The sequence below is a fragment of the Brachionichthys hirsutus genome, chromosome 18 (assembly GCF_040956055.1).
Source record: "Brachionichthys hirsutus isolate HB-005 chromosome 18, CSIRO-AGI_Bhir_v1, whole genome shotgun sequence".
Classification (NCBI taxonomy): Eukaryota; Metazoa; Chordata; class Actinopteri; order Lophiiformes; family Brachionichthyidae; genus Brachionichthys; species Brachionichthys hirsutus.
The window spans coordinates 2,042,452-2,066,491 of NC_090914.1; the positions used below are offsets into that span (position 1 = coordinate 2,042,452).

At 42.4% G+C, this 24,040-nt stretch overlaps 1 protein-coding gene across 1 annotated transcript in view; it reads left to right on the top strand.

The window, feature by feature from the left end:
- Window positions 1–24,040, top strand: part of alk (ALK receptor tyrosine kinase) — a 163,420-nt gene that overhangs the window by 72,486 nt on the left and 66,894 nt on the right. The window contains exon 3 of the mRNA XM_068751629.1: window positions 944–1,108. Coding sequence (XP_068607730.1) covers window positions 944–1,108 — 165 coding nt within the window. The remainder of the gene's footprint in view (window positions 1–943; window positions 1,109–24,040) is intronic.

A 24,040-nucleotide genomic window follows, 5' to 3' on the forward strand; every position in this document is an offset into this window, starting at 1 on the left:
ATTTTAGTCTGATAATGAGGTTACAATTAGAGTTCACTAAATGTCGCACGTTTTCTAATTTTTTTCTGAATCTTCATAAACCTTCTAAAATTAAGACGTTGAAAATCTGCATTGTTGTTGCTGCTGTCATAAAAAATAAAGTCAAAGCTTATATATAGTGCATATTTTTATTAACTCTACCGATTAGAATTGCAGGAGGTGTGGCTGATGTCATTTGTTTGGATTAAGTAGTTTTTCTGTTTGCGGCAAGACTTTAAGCCAATTCAGAGGACATAGGAGGTGGATCCAAGAGAGGTAACAGTTAAAGAGAAGGATGGAACGGAACCAGGTTTTATTTTTATCATTGTTTTCCTTTCACGCATCGCACTTTGGTCATACCATGACCCACCCAACTTGGCCTTCCATTGGCTTGGTATGTTAATGTTTTTCATGCATTCATCATTATTTTAGTGTATTTGAGGGAAAAATATTTATATCAGACATAGAGCGTAGATCACTTTGTGATATTGCCATATCGCCAAACACTTTAAGCTTGAATAGTTACATTTCTCATATTCAGGATGTTTCTAAGTGTTCAAAATGTACAGTTTTAACTTGTTTATTTATGATTTTATTAATATATTTTGTTCCAATAAAAGTTTTAAAAACTATTTATTTCAAATATCACCCAAATCGGTGGCTTATTTATTGATACAAATTATATATTTTGTTTTTTCTGCCTTTTTTTATACTGAAAATGAACCGAACCGAAATGACAGTTCAGTGTACCTAAACTAAACTTTATTGAAGTTTACACTTCATTACACTTCAAAAAAGAAATATGAAATGGATGAATCTGGTTCAGGCTTCAAAATTAATTTAAGTTTGAGTGTTGTCTGCTACCATTATGACAGCTAAGTATATGTAGAATTACTTACAATGTAAATGTGCTTTATTTCACCAGACCACCAGTGTCCTGGCAGTAGCAGAGCATGTGACCAGTACAATGAGGGGGTCCCGGAGTTCACATGGAGCATTGTTGCTGCAGGGAACCTACACGAAGAAAGGAATGAGAAAACTGAAAAGAAAGCAGGAAGTCCCCAGGGGTGGGAGGAAGGTAAGGACGAAGGTATCACATTCCCTCCTGACAGGGGAATTTTATTTTTCAACAAACCTCAGTGTATTTTGTTTTATCTGTAACCACTATCTTTTCATTTAATCATGTTGAACACCTCTGCTCTTGATCACTTCATGCCTTACATTGAATGCAAACAGCACACACAGTATGGAATGTTTGGTATGAATTGCTCTTGAGATTTCAATATTCATTAAGTTTTTCAGGTAAAGCACTAAAGACAGTTCACCAAGTCAATAATCTGCAACCCTCGTGTCGGCCTTCGAATGTCCCATAGCCTTCATCATCATTCATTTTCATACTTTAGAAGATGAGAAAACAGTCTCTGTCATTTTATCTCCCGGGCTGATGGTGAAATGGAGGGAGAGAGAGAAGTCTATTTATTTCCTTAAATGCTTTTTTCCTATGAGTCACAAGACTGACCCCAGATAGGTGGGGTGCTGGATGAAATTGGAAAAGTGAAATATATTGACTGGTAAGAGAGAGTTAGTGTGAGTAGACGGGAGAAGTGATTGATGGCCACCCTGGATATCTGGAACACTTTCATCCAGTCAACAGTTTCATCCAGTCGGCTTTCCGGAAGTTCCAGTGCATCTTTCTTGGGCTGTTTATGGTTGGCAGCTGTAAGCCAATGTGTATACGTGAGGTTTGTGTGGGTACAGACAGTACATGTGTGCACTCTCCCTGTGTCTGCGCTCCGCACGTAAACGCTCTCCCTGTGTCTCGTGCATGAGTCGAAAAAGAAGCAGAGTGGATTAAGTTTATTTTTGGTCACAATGTTCCACTTAAATTTGAAAAATGTTTTAGGGTGTGCTAAAAAAGTCACCTCACCATTTACCATGGTAGCGCAGCTGCACGCATTCTCACTATGAATGTACTTTTGCTATCGGTTTTAGAGCGTTTCTGAGAGATCTGTTTGAGACAGAAAAGAGAGACGCTGTCCTGCAGCATCTGTTTGCCATTTTGACATAAGACTGTCACAGATATTTCATAGAAGTGTCTGGGAACTGAGTTAACTTATGGAAAAAGGATATAATATGTGACCTGTTACATAAAAAAAATTCACTTAAATTATAATCCCAAACAAGATTGTTTTTTGTTTGAACACACTCCTCTGTCACCATTATCAATTCACGGTACTTGATGAAACTGTTATTATATTTAGTATACACTTTGCGCATTACCCTCACATAATTCCTTTTTTTAATATCCCTCAATACCTGATCAGATATTAATACATGCTTTAATGTAGCAGAGACATTATACAATCTTGCTTTTTAGTAACCAGGATTAGAACTTCATTAAAAATACATTACACTAAACACATTTCTCTGCCCACAGTGTGTTTTTATTGATTAATTGTAAGGATGCATAAACCCCAAGGTATTCAAATACAAATGTTCATATTATGCACACATATAAAACAGATTATCTTTAAAGAAATGTAATTAAACGGCGCGGCCTCGTTCCTGACCCTGTAACAGCCACAGATAGTGTTGTGTGCAGAATAAAGCTGATCATGACCGAAGGTGCACAATGCAGAGTGCACAAAGAAATATATGTGCATAATCATGTTCACACCCTCCCTTCCCCACAGTACAGTTGCCGTGTTCTGCGTGAACTAAGAGACCTGCTGTCTCCATACATTTCAAAAATACTTTGTTTAAAATGAATATAAATAATGTATAAACACCCAAAGGCTGTATCTGTATGATTATTAGAGATGTTTCCTAAGTGATCCAACCCTTCCGCTGTTCGGTGTCGGGGAAGCTTCGTGTGTTCAGCTGTGTTGTGTTCTACGATGGTACGGTGGCCATGCAGCTGTAACTACAGTGTGTGCGTTCCAAAAAAACATTCTTTCCCTCTCAGAAATTAACAATAAGGAATGGAGGAATAAGGAGCGCCGTCCACACAGAGATTGACAGGAAAAGAATAGCTAAAAAATATCAATTCATTTCTTTCCGTTTGCTGGAGCTTATCCCAGCTTCCTATGGGCTGGAGACGGGGTACACACCGAATAGCCAGCCAGCCTCAGCTTGATGCTGGTCTACTTAACTTTGATAACCTTACGATACCTTCTGTCAACATTCTTTCTCTAGCAGCAACAGAACTGGTTCAGTATCTGGTAGAAACATCCAATTGTTCAAACAAAAAAGAAAACTTATTTCACATGTTCAGATGACAAATTGTTAAAATCTTTCCACAACTGTCACAACAATTTTGACATATAACCTTATGGAATCCACCCTCTATATGAACAGTATGTTTTCTTGACACTGGCATCATAAGTGAATGAATATGAGTAAGTGTGTGAGTGTGTGCGTGTGCATGTGTGTGTGAAAGAGTGATGGGTGTCAGTCAAGCAACAATTTCTTGTTTATCTTGAGAAAAACTCGCTGCTCCAGTGATGTCGTCATTCTGTTTCTCAGGCCAGATGACAACAGTCCACACACTGAGTCCGCAAAGGCTTGTGAGGCAGGGGCACTAACAAGATCTAGTGCCACAGGGGCAAGTTTCGGATATACAGCCTCTCTTGATTTACAGAACTGCAAGGGTGTCTCACTAAACACAGTGTGTTTGACGTCATCACTATATTTCCTAATTTCGCTTAAAAGACTGTTGGCTCCATCAGGCCCATTCGTAGATGACACATTGAACTCCATACGGGAGGCAAGGAAGCGGTATTTCTGAGGGACAGAAGGAGGGGAGTGTGCTGCAGTTTGAGTGGCAATGACATTATCCTGAGGCGTTACTGGGTTAAACTGAGCTGCCAGGTTCTGCACTAAAGTCTGTGCTGCCCTCCTCAGTGGCATCAGGTCTCGTGTTTGAAGAATCATGGAAACACTCAGATCGAGCAGGCAGGCTGCTGCTGTAGCATCAAACTGTGGGGAGTCGGGGCTAAGAATCGCAGCAAAATGCTCTCGCAAGGACTTCAGCAGCACTTGCGCTAACTGCTTCCCAACCGTGGTGGTCAGCAGGTGTGCTTCAAGGTTGAGCAGGCATGGCACTACTTGTGAGAGTGACTGAGTGTCACTCTGAATCTGGTCCGTGTGGATGGCAAAGGGCTCCAGCAGTTTGACTAGGATTTCCATCTCTGCCCAATCACTTGTGAGAAGTGTGTCCATGCCCAGCTCCTCAAGAACTTGATTAAGCTCAATTCTTATCTCCAGCAGGCTCCTCAGCATATCAAAAGTGATGTTCCAACATGTGCCACAATCCCAGACCAGAGTTTTGCCACACTTTTTGAATAATGTTTTATTTGCCGCTGATGATTTCCTGACAGCGTGGGCGAGCTTTCTTGCTCTTGATATAAGCTTGGGAGCTTCATGACAGCTTTCAGGGTGAGCTGAAGGGTGTGAGCCAGACATGGCATCCTCTGGAACCTGTAGCTTTCTCCATCTGGCAGGTCAAGCGCTGAGCAAAAAGAACAAACAAATGTAAAACACACAATAATTCTACAGTTTAATAATTATTTACGAATTAGGACTTTGTCTGTAATAACCCTTGTTTTTACAGCAGGGATAATAACGTTACTTGTTTCATGATATTTAATTTCTTACACTGTTAGCACCCTAAATTATAATGAACGACAATAAAGATGATGTCAGTGTGACAATTATACATTTCAAGTTTTAGTGGATGTAGGTTCTAACATTTGTGATTGGCATTCTAGGTTTTGGATCAGAATCAGTGCTTGGCCTCTATCTCTAAGCAGCTGCACAGCTTTAACAATGTTTGCACCATTATCAGTCACAATGAGCAGCACCTTGTCCTCTTCTATTGCCCTATTGCTTCTAATGTCTCATTGATGCAGAGAGCGATGTTCTCCCCAGTGTGTGGGGGCTCCAGTCGGTGTAGGTTAAGCATAGCATGGTAAACCTGGCCTCTAGGTGGATGATAAAAGCATTTCTGACACACCCATGAATGATGCTGTTAATCCCCTCTTGCTCCAACCATCCACACAGAGGGTCAGCTTCCTCGCATCCTTTAGCTCCCTCAGTTTCTGCTTTGCCGTTTCCATCTTTGCTCCAATAACGTTATTCACTCGTGCAGCACCGGGTCATTTGAATTTTGGTTCGAGTGAAAAGGTAAGCTTTTTGAAGGCCATCGAGTCACACAGTCTTGTAGACATACCCGTCTCAAACATATTAACGAGTGTATCTTCCCGCTTTTGGTGTTCCTGTGTGTTTACGAACCAGCAGCTATTTGGTTGTCGGTGAAAGCAGTCCATTATTGTGGTCTCCTTCGGGGTGCTGCTTCTCTTACAGGGGGGGCGGGGGGGCTACTCAGAGAGGACACTTTGTCCATGAACTCGCAGTTATAGCCTTCTTGTGCAGGCTTTGAGATTCGTGGGTTTTTTTCCCTTGATAAGAATTCCACATATTTTATCGCCCGTTTCCACTACAAGGCACTTGCTTTTGTCTTTCTCGCCGTCGTAATCAAAAAAATCCCATATGGGGCTATGCCGCTTTCTCCCGACTTTCGTCGCCATATTACCAGTGACGTTAACAACCCGACTCCAAACGAGCAGTGACTCGAGTTGCCGTGAGAGGAGCCGTAAGGAGCCGCCAGCTCACGTAAAATGATTCTAGCAAAATAAATCCATTTCAAAATTGATAAAGACGAAAACGAAGGGATTAGTGCCTTTTAATTTAATTCGTTCGTTTTAGTTAACAAAAGTTAACAAAAATGTTTTTTCAATTTTAGTATTTGTCTTTTTGTTAGTATTCGTTAACGATAATAACCTTGATCCGTATGCATTTTTTGACCACACAAAATGTCTGCCAAGTTGTCGGTTAACAGGTTTTGTTTAGCAACGGGGTCTTTGGAACGTAATTGCGTCCTTACGCAAGGACTAACTGTAATTCATTCCTGGACCGAGCTCGTTCTAAATCATTCCTATGTCAAATGATTTTTTTTTCCCATGCATATAAAATAACTGAAAACAATTTAATCCATTCCAGCTGTCTAAAAACACCCAAATCGACGGTAATAACAATGGAATGTTTTGTTTTAACTTGCATTATAGACACACACACGCACAAATTATATAATAAATGATATACAGTATTACTGTAAAATAAAATGTGGTTTTATTATGAGTTTTACCTTTAAGACAGACGGTAGCGCTAATGGCGGTGTGCAGTGCAAGGAGGAGTGTATACAGTCCACGTACACTTACGCAATCATCTCAATTCCACATTGCCCCCCCCCCCCCCCCTCCCCAGACAGTGGGAATATGATTACATGTTGATTTCTTGTTCTCGTTCTCATACACGGAATAAAGAAGCATGGGCTGCAGCTGACTGTCAGGAGGAGATATCTAGTAGGACTCTTTTTGCTGGAGCTGTTGATTTGTTGTTTTGTAATAGAGTGGCCCCGGAGCTGTCTGTCATCTGCCAACTCGGAGTTACAGGTATCTGGACTGTTGCTGTTGTTTTTCCAGCTGGACTTGGCGGTATTGGTTACAGGATGAAAAAGCAAAAAAGGAATGAGAGTTAAGCTATTAGCATGTGTACTGCATGAGAAATGAGCATGCATCAGAGAAAACACTGTCAATTCATTTTTAAATTGACTTCTTTGAACTCTGGATTGGAGTTATAACTTCACTCTCCTCTCTGGCAGTTTGTCTGTTAAACCAATGTGCTTATGTTATCTTATAAAATTAAAACTTTGAAAATGTATTATAATAATTTTGCATGGAATAATTGTGGCTACCTTGATGCACTGGTGACGCAAATCCAAATAAGTAAGGGTGGTGCTATACTCCAATACAAATAAATTATTTTGTTCATAACTCAATGTCATTGTTCTTATACAACAAACTATTTTCTCTACCATTATTTAGCATTATTTTTTGAAAAGTGAGAAAATTAAAATGATCATTTATTTCTCTAATTCATGATTATTCTAGCAAACTAACCTCTTAATTCTTTTTTTTGTCTGATCATCGGTACTTATTTTTCACAGTCACGTATAAATTCTGCATAAAATGCATAACCTAATGAACCAAAATGGTATCGACTACATAAATCCCATATTTTGTCTTCATACAATACATTTGTTCCAGGTCCACATGCACCTACAAAGCAACCCACACACGAGAGAAGGCTAATAATTATGTGATGCTGACTGGCATTATACAGTATTTGTTTTCCAGATGATTATTTAGCAAGCACTTTTCAGCCTACTAGAATAGAATAGAAAGCCTTTATTGTCCTTGCATAGTGGCTACGCAATAAGATACTGTGAAGAAGCGCTGTTTTTTTTGGCTCACTAACTGCTTGGCAAGAATGATGTTTGCAACAGCATTTGACAAATCGAAGGCTGCAGCAGATGGCCAGTTAAACATAACTGCTCACAAACCTTTACAGTGTCTTCCATCAGTGCCTCTGGTCTTCTGGGAATAGCTTCCTGATCTATCTCATATGGGCTGAAAAGGCCTTGGATGACTTTGTCCTTGCACAGTCCACAAGATTAAAAAAAACAAAACTATAAAGACCATTTCAGTTGATCCTTATTTATGTATTAGATGTTCTGCACAGAATTCCACAAAGTCTGATTTCAAATAAGCAAGAAGAAAACCATGTGACAGCAGCGCCTTCGCATATCTGGTGAGATTGCATCAGGTTAGATCAATGGTCCACTCAAGAAACAGACTGGAAAGCCATCCAATGCCTTTTTCTGCTTTCAGACCCTTTCTGATTCGAGCAAGTAATTATGAACTATTACCTTTGGATGAGAGGCAATTTGTTCAACTTATGTGGTTTGCAGCTGGAAAATAATAGTCCTGGCTAGACAGTGAGCTGGGATTGACCCCTCTTACGCAACCAGACCAGCTAACATGGCAATACCATGACTTGGGGGAAGCAGTTGCTTTCACAAAAATATATTTGGGCTTTTAGAACAAGCACAATAAAAGGAGAACACCCAGTCATTAATAATAAGAAAATAAAAACACTTGTCTTATTATATTAGCATTGATTATGAATATTGTTTGCTAGATGATGCAACTTTAGACCCATGGTGCTTTTTTCAAGATAAGCCTTCCTTTCATGCATGTTTCAATAGATCAACCGCTCCTTTTTTAAAGTAAAAGACAGGCAGGACATCGGAACATGATTTTGTATCCTATTACAATACCTGGTAGGAAAAATTATTGAAATGATTCAGATCATCTAGAAAAGGGCATCAAACGACTGCTTTGATCAGATATAGATTGCACTCAGTCATAGCCTGTAGCTCAGCCAACGCCTGCAGTGGTAATATTACCACAATCATAACAATACCCAAACCTACGTGCACAGTTAGTGATCCACCAACTGAGCCGCTGTAAGCCCGGCAAAGCTTCAGGACCTGATGGCATCCTAGGAAGTGTGCTCAAGACCTGTGCTATGGAGTTCTCTCCAATACTGCACTCCCTCTTCTGCCAATCTTACTACAATACCCACACTATGGAAAACTGCAATCATAATCCTGGTACCAAAAAAACCCAGACCCACAGAATTTAATCACTACCGCTCCATAGCCCTAACATCCATAATAATGAAGTGCCTGGAGAAAATGCTGCTGAACATCATCCTTCCATTTGTCACCCCACACCTGGACCCCCTCCAATTTGCCTACAGGGCAAATAGGGGCACAAGAATATCCTTGCACTTCTCTCAGATAACAAATCCACTCTGGACTATCACAACACCAAGTGGTGCACGGACAGCCATCTTCAAATCAATGTTACTAAAACAAAGGACTTACTGACATTACCCACCCACTAAAGTTGTCTTTGATGGTGGCAGGGCGGGGGGGGGGGGGGGGGGGTGCACATCAAAGGGTTACCTTTTGATGTGATATTCCACTTTGATGTGCTGTTGAAGTCATCTGGAGGAAACCTATATATACGAACACGCGAACACTCTCAGGTATCTTCCAAAGATCAATGACAATTACGAAGATGCAAGCATCACCGCAGAACTCCGAGGACAAGGCTCTGGCCCTCCATGCACAATCCACTTTACAGCTCGGTGAGCTTTTCACAGAATTCCTTGGGAATCTCACCAGGGAAGAGTGGGAAGGCCTTCAGTCAGGGACCGTCGATCCGAATACTGACGCACGGCTTGGGAATTTGTTCACAGATTTAGTTCAAGTCGTAACTGATGATGTGCGTCAAGCAGTTCTGGAAAAAGCTCCAGAACTGCTTGAAGAGATTCCCAATTCTCCCCTGAAACCAAAAACGTCAGGGACCGGCTTTGCTGTTGCACACCAGCAAGTCCAGGAAGCGCTGGAAGACGTGATTCCACCGGTCCTTGCCTTTACAATGGGTGTTCCAGAGGTCGTTGAGGTCATGACACCGTATGAAATGTCACGGCTTTTATCCAACGAGGTGATGAAGAGCTTATGCTCTTCGTCACACAGCAGCCCCGTAAAAACAGCGAACACGCCGGAAGGAAGTGGGCCGCATGTCTTCAAAAATCCCGGGAACAATTGGTTGAGGATACTGCTGCACTTCAAGGTGCTCCTCCAGAGATTTGCACCCAAGGTCCGCAAATTCCTCTGCAGGAAGAAAGCGAAGGAAGTGTCGGCAGTGAATGTGGGAGATTTTATTCCTCCAGACGACGTGCGATGTTCCATTAAAAATGCCGCCGATGCCGTCGTCCAAGACATAGAGAGTACCGATTTTAAAAGGGAAAATGTCGTCTGTGAACCCACAGAAAGGAAAAAGGAATTTCTTCCAGAGCCACCAGAGGCCATCATGGAAGAGGAAGATCTCCCCACTGCAAGGGTCTGTGGTCAAGAAGAGAGGAGTGACGTCCAAACAGCAGCGTCGCCTGAAGACTTGGAGAAGCGCTGTCGCTGGATTGTCACAGTGCTCTTCTCAAGGATCTTCCAGGGGAAGAACGTTGACATAACGGACATGATGGAAATGACCGAGCTGATGACGAGTCTGTTGGTCGCCAGGATGCAGGAGTCGAGCATCTCTCTGGAGATGGACCTGCAACAGGTCAAAAAGCTCGCCAAAGCTGTCCATAAGCAGCTCTGCAAACTGATGGACGACACGTGGACAGTCTGCATGATCCTGATGGGGAAGAAAGTGCCAATTTACACGCTGGTCGTCGACATGCTGGTGACATGTCTGGAGAACACAAAGACACAGAAGAGCAACGCTTTTGTTCGGGTCTTCAGGTCTTTCTGTGGCCTCTTTCGGAGGTCAAAGAAATCCGAAGACCCATCCAAGTCTTTTCGTTGAGACAATCAGGTCCGTTGTACCCCGGCCCCCCCACGCCTTGCAGGTCATAGGTGTTGCAGCACCTATCACCGCTGGCTATGGGCGAGAGGCGGGGATGCACCCTGAACATGTCGCCACACAGACAACCATTCACGGCCCGGCATCATGTACCCCCCGCCCCCCCCACGCCTTGCAGGTCATAGGTGTTGCAGCACCTATCACCGCTGGCTGTGGGCTAGTGGCGGGGTGCACCCTGAACATGTCGCCACACAGACAACCATTCACGGCCCGGCATCGTGTACCCCCGCCCCCCACGCCTTGCAGGTCATAGATGCTGCAGCACCTATCCACCGCTGGCTGTGGGCGAGTGGCGGGGTGCACCCTGAACATGTCGCCACACAGACAACCATTCACGGCCCGGCATCGTGTACCCCCGCCCCCCACGCCTTGCAGGTCATAGATGCTGCAGCACCTATCACCGCTGGCTGTGGGCGAGTGGCGGGGTGCACCCTGAACATGTCGCCACACAGACAACCATTCACGGCCCGGCATCGTGTACCCCCGCCCCCCACGCCTTGCAGGTCATAGATGCTGCAGCACCTATCACCGCTGGCTGTGGGCGAGTGGCGGGGTGCACCCTGAACATGTCGCCACACAGACAACCATTCACGGCCCGGCATCGTGTACCCCCGCCCCCCACGCCTTGCAGGTCATAGATGCTGCAGCACCTATCACCGCTGGCTGTGGGCGAGTGGCGGGGTGCACCCTGAACATGTCGCCACACATACTGTATTGACAATTTAGAGCAATAAAATTCACAAACATAAATGAATTATTGAATAAAATTAGAAAATGTCTATCTTTGTCTTGTCTATTATATTGATGGTGTAAATATTTACATGAATCTTCAACAAGAAAAAAAAAGTCTTGTACTGTATCTTTATTCACTATTTGTGGTCCTGGAGTCCACTTCATTAACTATTTGTAGTCCTGGAGTCCACTTCATTAACTATTTGTAGTCCTGGAGTCCACTTCATTCACTATTTGTAGTCCTGGAGTCCACTTCATTCACTATTTGTAGTCCTGGAGTCCACTTCATTCACTATTTGTAGTCCTGGAGTCCACTTCATTAACTATTTGTAGTCCTGGAGTCCACTTCAGTCTCCAGCGACTTTGTCTTTGTTAGAAATGACTAGCGTTGTGTAACATTTAACATGGGAGAGGGCGGGACTTCCCCTTCTACTTTGTCCAATCGACGAGCGCCCCTTTCAGCCACGCGACGTTGCTCCGAAAGTTCGTTTCGTGAATAAATCACAGTGGCAACGCAGACCTTTTTAGCGAATTATAAATGCAGGAGTTTGCTCCCAAAGGAACCGAGTCCTCTTGGTGCAGTGTGAAAGCACCCCTAAAGAGGCTCAGATGCATCCATCCATTCATCCATCCAACAACCATCCTTGGAGACGAGAGGTTCTGGTTGGAACCCAGACCATCAGAAGGTTCTAGCTCAGACATGGGCAAACCACGGCCCGCGGGCCGTATACGGCCCGTTATGCTTTTCAATACGGCCCGCCAAACTTGTCCAATTACCAAAAAATTCAAAATCATAACTTTCATTTTGTCCCTGCAATACCCGTGTTTCACCAGCAGATGGCGCACTGACAACCGTTGGCGTGTAGCGAATTATTCTTTGCATTCGTTTCTTTTTCCCCATTGCTCTCTGACCCGTCTGTAGAAATGAGCGGACCAAAGAAGAGCAAAGTAGACGGTGAGGGCCGAGTGTTTAATAAAGAGCGGACAACAAGATTTCTTTTCACCGAAATCCGATCTACGGCTGCATGTCTGATATGCCAAGAAGCCGTTGCGGGTTTTAAAGAATATAATATCAGCCGTCACTTTGCCACAAAGCATGCAAACTACAGCTAGCAAGCAATCAATGCAAGAACGGGAGTTCTTGCACAGAGTTCTGCCGTCGCTTCTCTGATTTAAAAAAAATTGACGCATCACTTCAGCTGGTGTCCCGTCCCGTCACAAGACCCTGAAACCGACCCGCAGGAGCTGCAGTTGGAACTGATCGATCTTCAGTCCGACTCCGCCTCAAAGGATAAGTCCAAGTCTCTTAACCTGAATTACTTTTATGTCTCACTTAACGAAGCAACGTTTCCAAACGTCCGGAGGACGGCACAGAATATGCTGCTGTTTGGCTCGACCTACGTGTGTGAGCAGACGTTCAGCGTCATGATCAATAAATTCCGTTCTTTTAATGAAGTGCGCATTTATGCACAGCAGTGGAACAACAATGAGTGCAGCAGAAATGATTGAGATTTAGTATTTCGTGTTTTGATATGTTTTGAATGTTTTAAGTGATCATCTTTTTTCAATAAATGTTGATTTATTTAACTTTACACGTTCATGTGAAATTTATTAAAAACAGACGCAATCACCAGGTTTGACAGATCACAGTGTCATTGCTATTTTAATCTATTTACATTTCTCCTCACACTGTTGTGCCAAAATATGTGTAAATGCTGCATCTTGCATATTCATTGAGACAAACGTACTACCTGGATTAGGGCTATTTTGCACATTTGAAAGACGCAGTTCTTTGTACACACTGTTAGTAAATCGGGTTGTACATTTATCTGTGTGTGTTTACTGTGCTATGAGGTTTGCTGCACATTACACGCAGCGCTTTAGTATATCTGGGCCAAACACTCATCCAAAAGCTCCTGGCCCGGCCCCTCTGTCAAAAATTTCAAACCCAATGTGGCCCGCACGTCAAAAAGTTTGCCCACCCCTGCACTAAACCAATACATCATCCCACTACCAGATACAGGACTATCAAGTTTAGAAAAGCCTGATCCCTGCGGTTATAGCCGCCCTGAACAGTCAACCTCGCTGATCTGCCTGTCTTATATTGCTTTGTCTTTTTCAATGTTGTGTCTTAGTCACATATGGTTTATTTGTTGTTTGTTGTCTGTGACGTGCAATGGTGTCCTAGATGTAACGTTCAGTCAGTGAGGCCAAATTTCCCTACGCGGACCAATAAATATATTTGAACACAGTATCACCACCAATAATGCGTATGTATGTTTGGGCACAGATTCAGCAAGGTTAATAAATTGGTTTGTGTGAGCAGGAAAAGGTTTGCTGCTATAAATTAGAAAATAGAAAAGCTGTGGACAGGAAGGGAACTAGGTCCAGGTCCTGGTGAAAATACTTTGCAATATGCCAGTATGTATGAATACAGATCCTAATTGTTTCATTTATTTTCATGGTAAGGCCCCTCATTTCCAGAGGGAATTATCATGATGACAATTTCTGACAAGAGGGTATGCCAGCTTGATATCCAGAAGCTGGATCCGTGCTTTCAAAAGCTCCAATGGAGTAACAGCTCATTTTCATTAACTTCTGCAAGTTAAATGTTTAATTCACTTCCGCCCAACAGCTGCCCAAACTATATGTACTACATTACTCAATAATCTGTTGTGAAGTGATGAATTGCACTCAATAGTGTGAAGGCGGCCCCAGCACAGGCGCTCTTCTCTTTCTTCAGGTAATTATACTCATTCAGCAGTATAGACTAACTAGTACAGAGCTAATCGAGTGCAGTAAAGTATTGCTTGTGAAATGCACCCAGTACATACAGACTACACACAGAGTTCATATGTGTCAAATCCTTCTCATGGCATAGACTGATCAGCTTGTCATTCCAATAAAGGCTGATCGTCTAATGAGTAACCGATCTCTGGGAATTCTAATTACCTGTGCAAACTATAAAGACGCTGTCATTCTCTATTATTTCTCTCTTCCCTGTCTCTATCTCTTGTGCTTAATGAACTATGGTAAAAAGACAAATTAAACAGAAGGAAGCAATTACAGGGGACATCGTACCTTTCAAAGACAGAAACAAAAACTCATTATCTAAGCATTCATTATTATATAATTACGATCTAATTTGAATTCCTGTTGACATTTCTTCCAAAGTGTCTACTGTTCCAAAGCATGTGTATTTGTCACTTCATGTCGTTCAAATTATCATGAATGCTTTCAGGAGAAAGTAACATGAAATCATCCTATCAATATATATTTGCTATCTGTTCTGTCCCTTGTGATGTGCATGAAGAAACAATAATAGTTCATGTACAGACCTTTTAATTTTTCATGCCACACACTCAATGTAATTCAGTAAGTCACAGAAATGCATTTCTTGCTACTACGACTTTCATTTCTGCTTGTCCTGTGAGGGGTTGCCACAGTAAATCAACGTTCTCCACTTCACCCTGTCCTTTGCATCGTCCTCCCCAACACCAGCCACTCTCATGTCCTCCCTCACTACGTCCATGTATTTTCTCCGAGATTGTCCTCTAGCCCTGTTCCCTGGCAGCTCCATCCTCAGCATCCTTCTACCGATATAGTCCCCGTCTCTCCTCTGGACATGTCCAAACCATCGGAGTCTGGTCTCTCTGACCTCATCTCCAAAATGTCTAACCTTCACCGTCCCTCTTATTGTCTCATTTCTAATCCTATCCAACCTGGTCACTCCCAAGGAGAACCTCAGCATCTTCATCTCCTCCACTTCTAGCTCCGCCTCCTGTCTTCTCCTCAGAGACACTGTCTCTAAGCCGTCCATCATGGCTGTCCTCACTACTGTCTTGTAGACCTTTCCCTCCATCCTCGCTGACACTCTCCTATCACAGAGCACACCTGATACTTTCCTCCACCCGTTCCAGCCTGCCTGCACATGATTCTTCACTTCCTTTCCACATTCTCTCCATCAAACTTCACTGTCTCCCCTGAGATCTTCTCATTTACACACATGTACTCTGTTTTACTCCTTCTCACTTCCATTCCTCTCTTTTCTATGCAATGCATTTGTTACAATGAACCTATTTCAACTGTTAGATGCTTCACTTAGTCTTGAGTGGATCATCGACCCGTAAATGTCAGATCGATTGATTTGTCAAGGTCTATACATCAATCCCGCACCTGGGTCCTGGCTGCTGCCATGACATTTCTCCTCACTCAGTCAGTCAGCCTTTTGATTCTGACCTCAACATGAGGGCAATGAGGATGTGTGTGCGCGTGTGTGTCTGTAATATTAAAAGAAAGCGGACTGAAACCTACATTCATCCCTGGAATTACTTTTCCTTGGCTAAATTGTGCCCTGAACTTCAACTCATTTGTAAAATTGAAGTAAACTCATGCCAGCAGCAGTTGAGAGAGTTCTTGGAGTTCAGCAGCCACAGTGCTGAAATGATGTTGGGAGGCACGGGTGGAGTTTGATGGCTATGGGGGGTGCTGTTTCACCTGCGCCAGAGCTGTGTTGTATTTGATTAATTATGCTCTTTTGATGGTCTCCCCAAAGGCTCCTCTTTTGAGGAGAGAGAGCATCCACAAGATCGTACACTCCTCAGTTGTACATAAACACTAGAATGTCAATCAGAGATTGCAGACCCTGGCCTCCAAGTGCCCTATCTCGTAATGTTAAAGAATCCTTTAAAAAAATTCTAGAATCTGGATCCAGATCCAGATCAACGCCATTCTCGGGGAGGACTGAGCCACGGACAGAACCTTGCTTGTGTAAAAATTTCAAGTCGATTGGGTTACTAGTCTTTGAGTTAAGCGCGTGGACAGACAAACAAACAGACAGACAAACATACCCAATTGCAATACCCTCGCCTCCCCTATGGCGAGGGTAATAATATACATACATACATACATACATACAACAGCATGCAGCGCATTGGCAGGAGGGACCTGCAGAGGGAGGGTGTGATTCATTCTCCATTTTGCACGGGGTTGTTGCTCCAGTTCCCTGGCTGGAGTTCAGCGTATCTCACATGAGAAACCCTTGGTGTGTATCAAAGTTTGGTTGTACTTCTCCGAGTGTCTGTTTTTCCACATCAGGCATTCAAAGTAAATATTAAAACACATAAACCCAGTGTCATGCTGTGTGTTTTTAAGAGGTGGACTGACGTTTTCCACAATTTTTATGATAAAGAAAATATGTTTGGTAAAAAAAATATCTAAGATGCTATAAAGTGCCTGTAGGAATCGATGAGTGAGAATGGTTGTTGATCTGTCCATGGCCCTGTAATGAACTGGCATCTCTAACCCAGTGTCAGCTGGGATAGGCTCCAGCCCCTCCACAACCCTGCACAAGACAAGCAGACAGCCAAGGAGGATGGATGGATGGATGACAGGCTGCAGATTCAATGCATGCTCAGAGAGATGCTTGCTTGTTTATTTATTTATTTACTGATATTCCAAGGTTTTCACCTTCAAAATTATGATTTGTTATTTCCTTTTGATGTTAAAATCATCTGACAAACAGCTGAGAACCAGACTCTGATTCTGTCTACGGGTAGAATCAATGACGCATCCACATCTATCTACCCGGTAGATAGATGTGGATGCGTCATTGTGTGTTCAGTTATACAAGCATTGTCCTAAGAACACATATACAAAACAAGCATAGCTTGATTGACATATTGATAAACAATTTGTTATTGATTGTTGGCACTGAGTGTCAAACAAGGACAAAGGATCAAGTATCAGGGATTTCAGAGTATGAGTGAGTGAATTTGTATTTCAAGCAGTGGAACAAATTAATACAATCAGATTAATTAGCATGCCCATTTAGTGTGGATGATAATGTATCTGATTGTATTAATTAATTCCCACTTTTAGAATATTATTCTCACCAATCAACAAAATCACACAAGGACAGGTGAGTGTGATACATGATATTTTCTAAAGATATCCCGTATTAATATTCCTCCACATAATGTCTATTGCATTATTTATGAAGAGCATGTCGACTGCTGTCGAAGCTGCTCTTTGAGTCAGTGTTAAAAAGGAAATAGGAGCTTGTTTGAAGACCAGTGTGCAGCCTTGATCAGATGGAATCTGTTTAGATCAAGGCTAATCTGACTGGATCAGAAAAGCAAGTTTACCTCAGTCCACAGTGATAGATGGCTCTGATAGCAGGTGGGATGGAAATCCAAATGCTTGTTTCTGTGCAAATAATAACTCACACAAATGCATTAATGCATGCATGCGATCGGGGATTTGAAGACGAATAATTTAAACCAATAAGCAGTGTTTATCGCATTTGGCTGTCGGCTTGGTGCTTGGGTCAAAAACCATTTTGTGATACTGACTATTTCTGTCTTTGATGTGAGAAGGAAACATGAGAAAATGTGACAGTAGCCTACACACACACTGTGCACTTTATTATCTTTATCCATTTTGATAATTCGCTCGGCTCATTGCATTCAAACCTGAGTCCTTCCTCCTGAGGCGATGTGCATTCTCGTCCCTTTGAGACTGTGGCAGAGGAAAGACAATCAGTGCTGTGGTCGCTGACTCAGCTCCAAAAATGTTTCCTTTTCAATGTTCAGCTTTTTTATTCTTTTATTCCCCATTCATGACAGCGCTGCCAGCATAGCCATGGAAAATGATGGATCAGGAAAGGGCACAGGAAATTGTTGGAGGGCCAAGAATGTGGAAATAATATTAAAGAAATATTAAAATAAGATAAATGCTGTCAAAGACTAAGTGAGATAAGTCTGGAAGAAGGATTAGGGGCAGTTAAGGGAGGAATGTATTTGAGGAAGAGTAAAATGATATGACGAGCTTCAGAGGACTAGCTAGACCAGATGGGGAGCAGAAGAGAAATGGAGATGAAAGAGATTGTCTCTGATACCGGAAGACAGTACAGACGATAGAAAAGTGTGCCTGGCATTTGATGAGCCTCATTTATATCCCCAGTAATTTATTTCTACTTTCTAGTCGTCCAATGTCGAGGCGAGGTCTACCTGCTATGGGAGCGTCGAGCAGCTTTGTATCTGTCTTGCGGGTCTGAGTCCTGTAAAAGCAGTTCTGCAGCATTCTGCCCCAAACCCACTGCAAATAGACCCCTATATTGAATTCCTTCAACTTAGCGCCATCTCTATTTGTTCAATATATTCCATCAGTCTTGACAGCGCTGAGGGATACTTTTTCTTCACTTCCAAAATTTTTTAAACCGCTCTGGCAGGAAAGAAGAGCTTCAATTAGTGTCTTTCTTTCACTTGTCCTCCATTCCTAGCATGACATATGGAGGAGTTGAGTAAATATAGAAAGGAAATGTAGCTAACTGGGATTCGTCTGTGGAGAGGAATATTAAGAAAGATGGATAATGGTGGCCTTTTTTCTTCCGAGCAGTGCTTAATGATGTCTTCCTGCCCTTCTTCGGTGTAAAATAATATGACTTACTGTTCTTTGGATGGCATTTCCAGCTGCAGGAAGTCGATTTCAAACACAGGGAAATGTATGAGGCTGAAGATCAATGACTTTAAGACAGAGGTGTTGGATTGGACTCAAAAAAGTGCATGTTTTTGTTGGAGAGCAGGAGCCGCTCTGGCTCCGTGCTCAACTGTATCCGATGCAAGAGAAAAATTATTTTGCAGTTATTGCAATTATTGAGGAGGCAGAATTGGGGTGATTGTTTTTGCATGTTTACTGAAACAACCAGACACCAACTGATTGAAAGATAAAGGGGCTATGCCAGATAATTCAGGGCTTTCAATCAGTCTTTTGGGTTGGTTAGAAGAGCTAATGTTTCACAAGCATCCCTCTCAGAGGTCACGGAGCTAATGAGGGCTTTGTAAAACAAAAGCTCTCGCTCTCTCCCCTTTAACTGAATGTTCAGCCTGTCAAACTATGGCACTAATGGACGTCAAGGGTTGTCAAAACCTTGCTTGTTTTTCCAGCTCAAACCAACAGTAATTACTATTTATTCTCTTTTTAATTTATGCAGAAACATTTCAAACACTGGAAAAGCACTCAGTGAGCGCAGACCTCCGCCAAGCAGCTCATTCCCCTCGTAAATGAATTGACACCGTCCACATGGTGATCTGGATCATCATCAAAGGAATTATAAATGTAGTTTTCAATGTTAAAATTTAATATTTTTTCCTGACCTCTTTCTTGATCCGATCCAGATGAAATTCGGCGGTAAGATTCAATATGCATCGGTCAATAGTCAACCGATATATTGAGGAACAAATTTTGAAGCTCCATTGATTGTAATGTTAATGAAAACTTCAAGGCAATCCAGGATCTCTTGTGGATCATCTCCAAAATGTAATCATCTGTTCTTGGTAACATTCCCAACATTTCCTGAACATTTCATCACGATCCGTCAGTAACTTTGAACAAAAAACAAACTGTGATTACACAACCTCCGCCGGCGGAGGTAATGACAGAACCAGAGTCGCTTACTTGATACAATCACCGCCACGCACATCTAGTAGGTCAGAAGTGATAATTTAGAAGGCTTACTTTTGTAATGCATACAATATATATAAACTTTATTACAGGCTCTAGACCCAATAGTAAAAACATACAACACAAAAACACAACAAAACATCATCTTATTCAAGTATTAAGAAACCAAATAAATTCCCTCGCTGGGCGACATTTGCTCTCGGGGTTAAAATCAATCCTTCTCTCTGTGTGTTTCTCTTGGTTCTGGAGGTGGTCCAAATTACACCAAACCCAGGGGGACTCTTGTTGAGGAATACAAATGTTCTTACTTTTTTTTTTACTTAAAGGGGACATTATGAAAAACTCACTTTTCCCATGTTTATACACCATTATGGTGATTTTGGGCTAAATAAACCATCAAGTCAATCCTTCGAATCACCTCCTGAAACAAGTCAGGAAGAAATCGCAGCCCTTCTGATGTCAGGCGGGGAGAGTGCACATGCTTGCAAGCATCCCCGTGTCTGTGTTCTGCCCGTCCACGCTCTACGGCATTTTCCCTGCATAAAGTTTATTTTTGGTGGTAATGTTCCGGCGAAAATGAGCAAAAATGTTTTAGTGTGTAGTAAACACTTTGAACGAGACTGCTTTATGGAGCGGGAGATAGACAGAGATAGACATCGGCGCAGCATCCACGATACTGCTGACGCTGCGCCGATCCGTCAGGGTGAAGATGGAGCTGAGTCGATCTTCACCAAAGACTGGCACAGATATTTCATACAATTGCCTGAGAACTGTGTTAACTTGTGGAAAAGGGGTATAATATGGGACCTTTTAAGACGATCTGAGGGATTTAGATATTGAAAATGATAATTAGATTCTGTATTGGGTAAAGTCTCTGTTGGGCTGAACATTTGAAGAAGCGTTCTAATCATGGTCATGATATTGTCATGGTTTGCAACATGTTAAATGCCACTGATAATTCCTTAATGCACTTCTTAATATTGCACTTTTGTCATCAGACCCACACACACGGTGAGTCTGATGGAATTTGATAATGGTCTGGTTGTCATTGGGATTCGTAGATATTCAAATATTGTTTTTGTTTTGTTTAATAAATAACTCCTTAAATTCTAGTGAGAGTCCTTGGCACTGTTTTCAGCATTCTTCAGCAGGAGAGCTTCCTGCTGAAGAATGCTGAAAACAGTGGCAGCTCTTCTGTCCTGGCTTCAACAAATACTAATGTGCCTTGCTAGTGCAAGGCCATACTGTTCCAGGATAACAAGACTGGCTTGAACATAAATTCAGCCCAAGTGTGGTTCTCTTCTAAGAAAACAATCCCTGTCCGTTGTGATCAGGCAGGTTGCACGTTTGTTGTTGGGAACTTGTAATAATCAATTTGACTTATCAGCATCAGCAACATGAATCTGAGTGGATTTGGCTTGGCTCTTAATGGCATTGGCACTTGCGCCTGCGGAGCATCTGGCCTTCCCAGGCAGACGTCGGATCCTGTTGATTATTAACGGCTTTTATCAGTTTGAACACGCACACACTCGCTGACCCTGCTCACCTTAACTCAAACCATCTCTGTATTTCCTGCTCATTTACTTACTACATGCATAAATAATCCACAGGAACCCCCCCCCCCCCCCCACACACACACACACACACACACACAAAGGGTTTTCTCCTAGGAGGCCCAACATGATGCTCATGATTTGAACTGATGAGGCCTGTCAACGCTTAGCGCACCCATGCTAATCTCATCACATTGCTCGTGGGTGGGAGCCTTAGCGTCTGGGCTAGGTCAGCGCCTGCCACCGGCCCTACATTTATGAACTCACATAGCTATGTATCTCACCTAATATCATTATTGTCAAATGGTTTTGATAAAGGCCAGTGCCCCCCCCCCCCCTTGCTTTATTATCTATGTTACTTCATCTTCCACTGTGTGTACAGAAGTTCTGCCCTGCCCACTGAGATGTAATGCATGTAATAATGCCCCTGTTAAAGGGCAGGAAGGCAGAAATGGCCTTGTGTAGAGGAAGAAAGATATCATGAGGAACAGCTGTGCTCAAATGCCACAGTCAAATACCACATTTTAGTGCTTTGACCTTCCTACTTATAGAGTTTTCAAGCAATAAGCTATTAATATGTTATAACCACAATGTCACCGTCTGCTTATTGATAGTTTACAACTTTAAAATTGAATTTCCCCATATCAATTTGGAATATGTAATTGATTATAAGTGTGGGACCCATGATGTGTAGCATGTAATGGAAACGGACCCCCCCCATTCTCATATTTAAGTTTGTTATTTTGCAGTATGTAATATTGTTCAGTTGCATAATGTGGAATATTCGGATGCATATGTAATATTGCTGGTGCATTGTCAGGGGTTGAATGAGTGAGGTTCATGCAGGCGTTTTGGGGGGCAACTTCAGCGGTCCTGGGAGTGCGCGGGTGGGGGAGTAGAGAGACGCGCGCGGGGAACGAGGGGACGAAGAGCCGCTGCATGACGCAGCCACGTCGAGCTCCGCACCGTAGTTGTATCTGTACGAAGAACCGGATTAAAGGGATATAAAGTTCACCCATGCCCGCTTGGACATTCAGTTATTGTGTCCAAGTGTGCAACATGTGCACAATTGTAGACACTATAATCCTACTCTGATGAAGTCATTGTCTGTGCTGATGGTGTCTTATCACATAGCTCAGTTTGAAGGCGTTTTGCCCTGAAACATTCTCAAACAAGATGCACCTCTGTACACAGATGTCTCTTCCGACATCTTGTGTAACTGGCTTCTTAGCCTTGGTGATTTTCCAGAACTCTTCACTGCTTCTGCCAACACCATAAAATGCAACCCCTCCTCCAGTCCCAGAGATTACTTTTTTTCTTTTATTCCTTTCAGCATCAATCCACACAGTTGATACATGCTTAATGTCTGTACATCAGGTTAGAAAATGCATCTCCTACAAAACACAATTAATGTAGTTGTAATTCATCTTTTAATTGCTATTTGCAATCATGTTGCGCAAGTGTATGATGTATGCATATTTCATTACTCTCAGCTTAAAAATCCTGCAGGTTTAAAAGTGACTAAATTTTATTCATAAGCCGTTTCTTCAGTAGGTATAAAACTGCAGATGCGAGTCCCTGCGTTGATATACGTGAATCTCAGCATGCCCCCCTCTCTCCACTAAAGTCTAAGTTGTGGACTCGGCATACTTGTTTTAGCTTTTATGTCTAAATCACTGTTGCAGAGGCGATCACCAGCGTGAGTTTGAAGATGTATCCATTTTCCCAGACACCCCCCACCTGGGTAATTTCCCAGTGTTTTCTTTTCAACCAGTTATTCTCTATTGAACTGAGTGGTGACGTGATCCAGCAGATGGAGGAGGGGATAAACTCATTCATTCCTGGCTATAGTCTACGGCAGCAATTGTTCACCAAGACAAATGGAATAGCCTGGGGCCAAACACAAAACGCTTCACACCGACACGTTTAAAATCATTCGCATCTGTCAGTGAAATTTTCTGTCTATAATCAGTCCCGTCGTACCGTATAAAGTAACATTCTTGTAATGACCATTAAATCCTAATGACTTCATGAGAACATTTTAGCATGAAGTTTTTAATGTTGCATTCATGTCAAGGACAGGATGCTGGCTCAGAGATTAACACTTAAAAGTTGCAGGTTCAAATCCAGCAGCCTGCTGGCACCTGTTAGTGTCATGGTTTCCCTGTGCCTCTGGGTTTTTGCTGAGATTTGTGGATTATAATATCACTATTAAAACATGAAATATTCAGAATTTGTCTTTACCTCATCGAATGTTTTGTCTTTTGTAATTTATTTATATTTAATTCACACATTGTATATTCTTTATTCTTTTCAGCTGTATAATGAAAGGTAACATATTGCTGTAAATGTTAGGCATATAAGCTTTTGCTTCTGCCTGCTTTGGGCTAATATGATTTCTTATGTAGATGAACATTATTTTGTGTGACTGAAACAAATAAAACTGAACTGAACTACCCTGCATGAGTCTACGTGGAAGTTCTTGCTGTTCTTCATCCCCTTCTGTGTCACACCTCTGCGTGTTTCCGTTCTGCTACTCTCGCTCGACTTGTAAACACAAGTTCACTCTGGCTGTGTAGTGCCCTTCTGGGTCTGCGCTGTTTGATTGCTCTTGCTTTCATGTCGAGACAAAGAGAGACACAAGGTACAAATCCAGATGGCCTGTAAATCTGAAGCAATCAGAAAGGAACTGCATGTACAGCTTGTTCCTACTGAGGCTGGTGAGACCTGTTGTTTTCAGCTGGGAAGAGTTCAAGATACCAAAGGAGTCTGTCATTTGGCAGAGAGGGTTTCAACAAGTTGATATCCTCCTGTCCCCTGATACTCTCCACAGTCATTTTCTCCTCATGACTACAACTATAGATACGTTTTGAAACA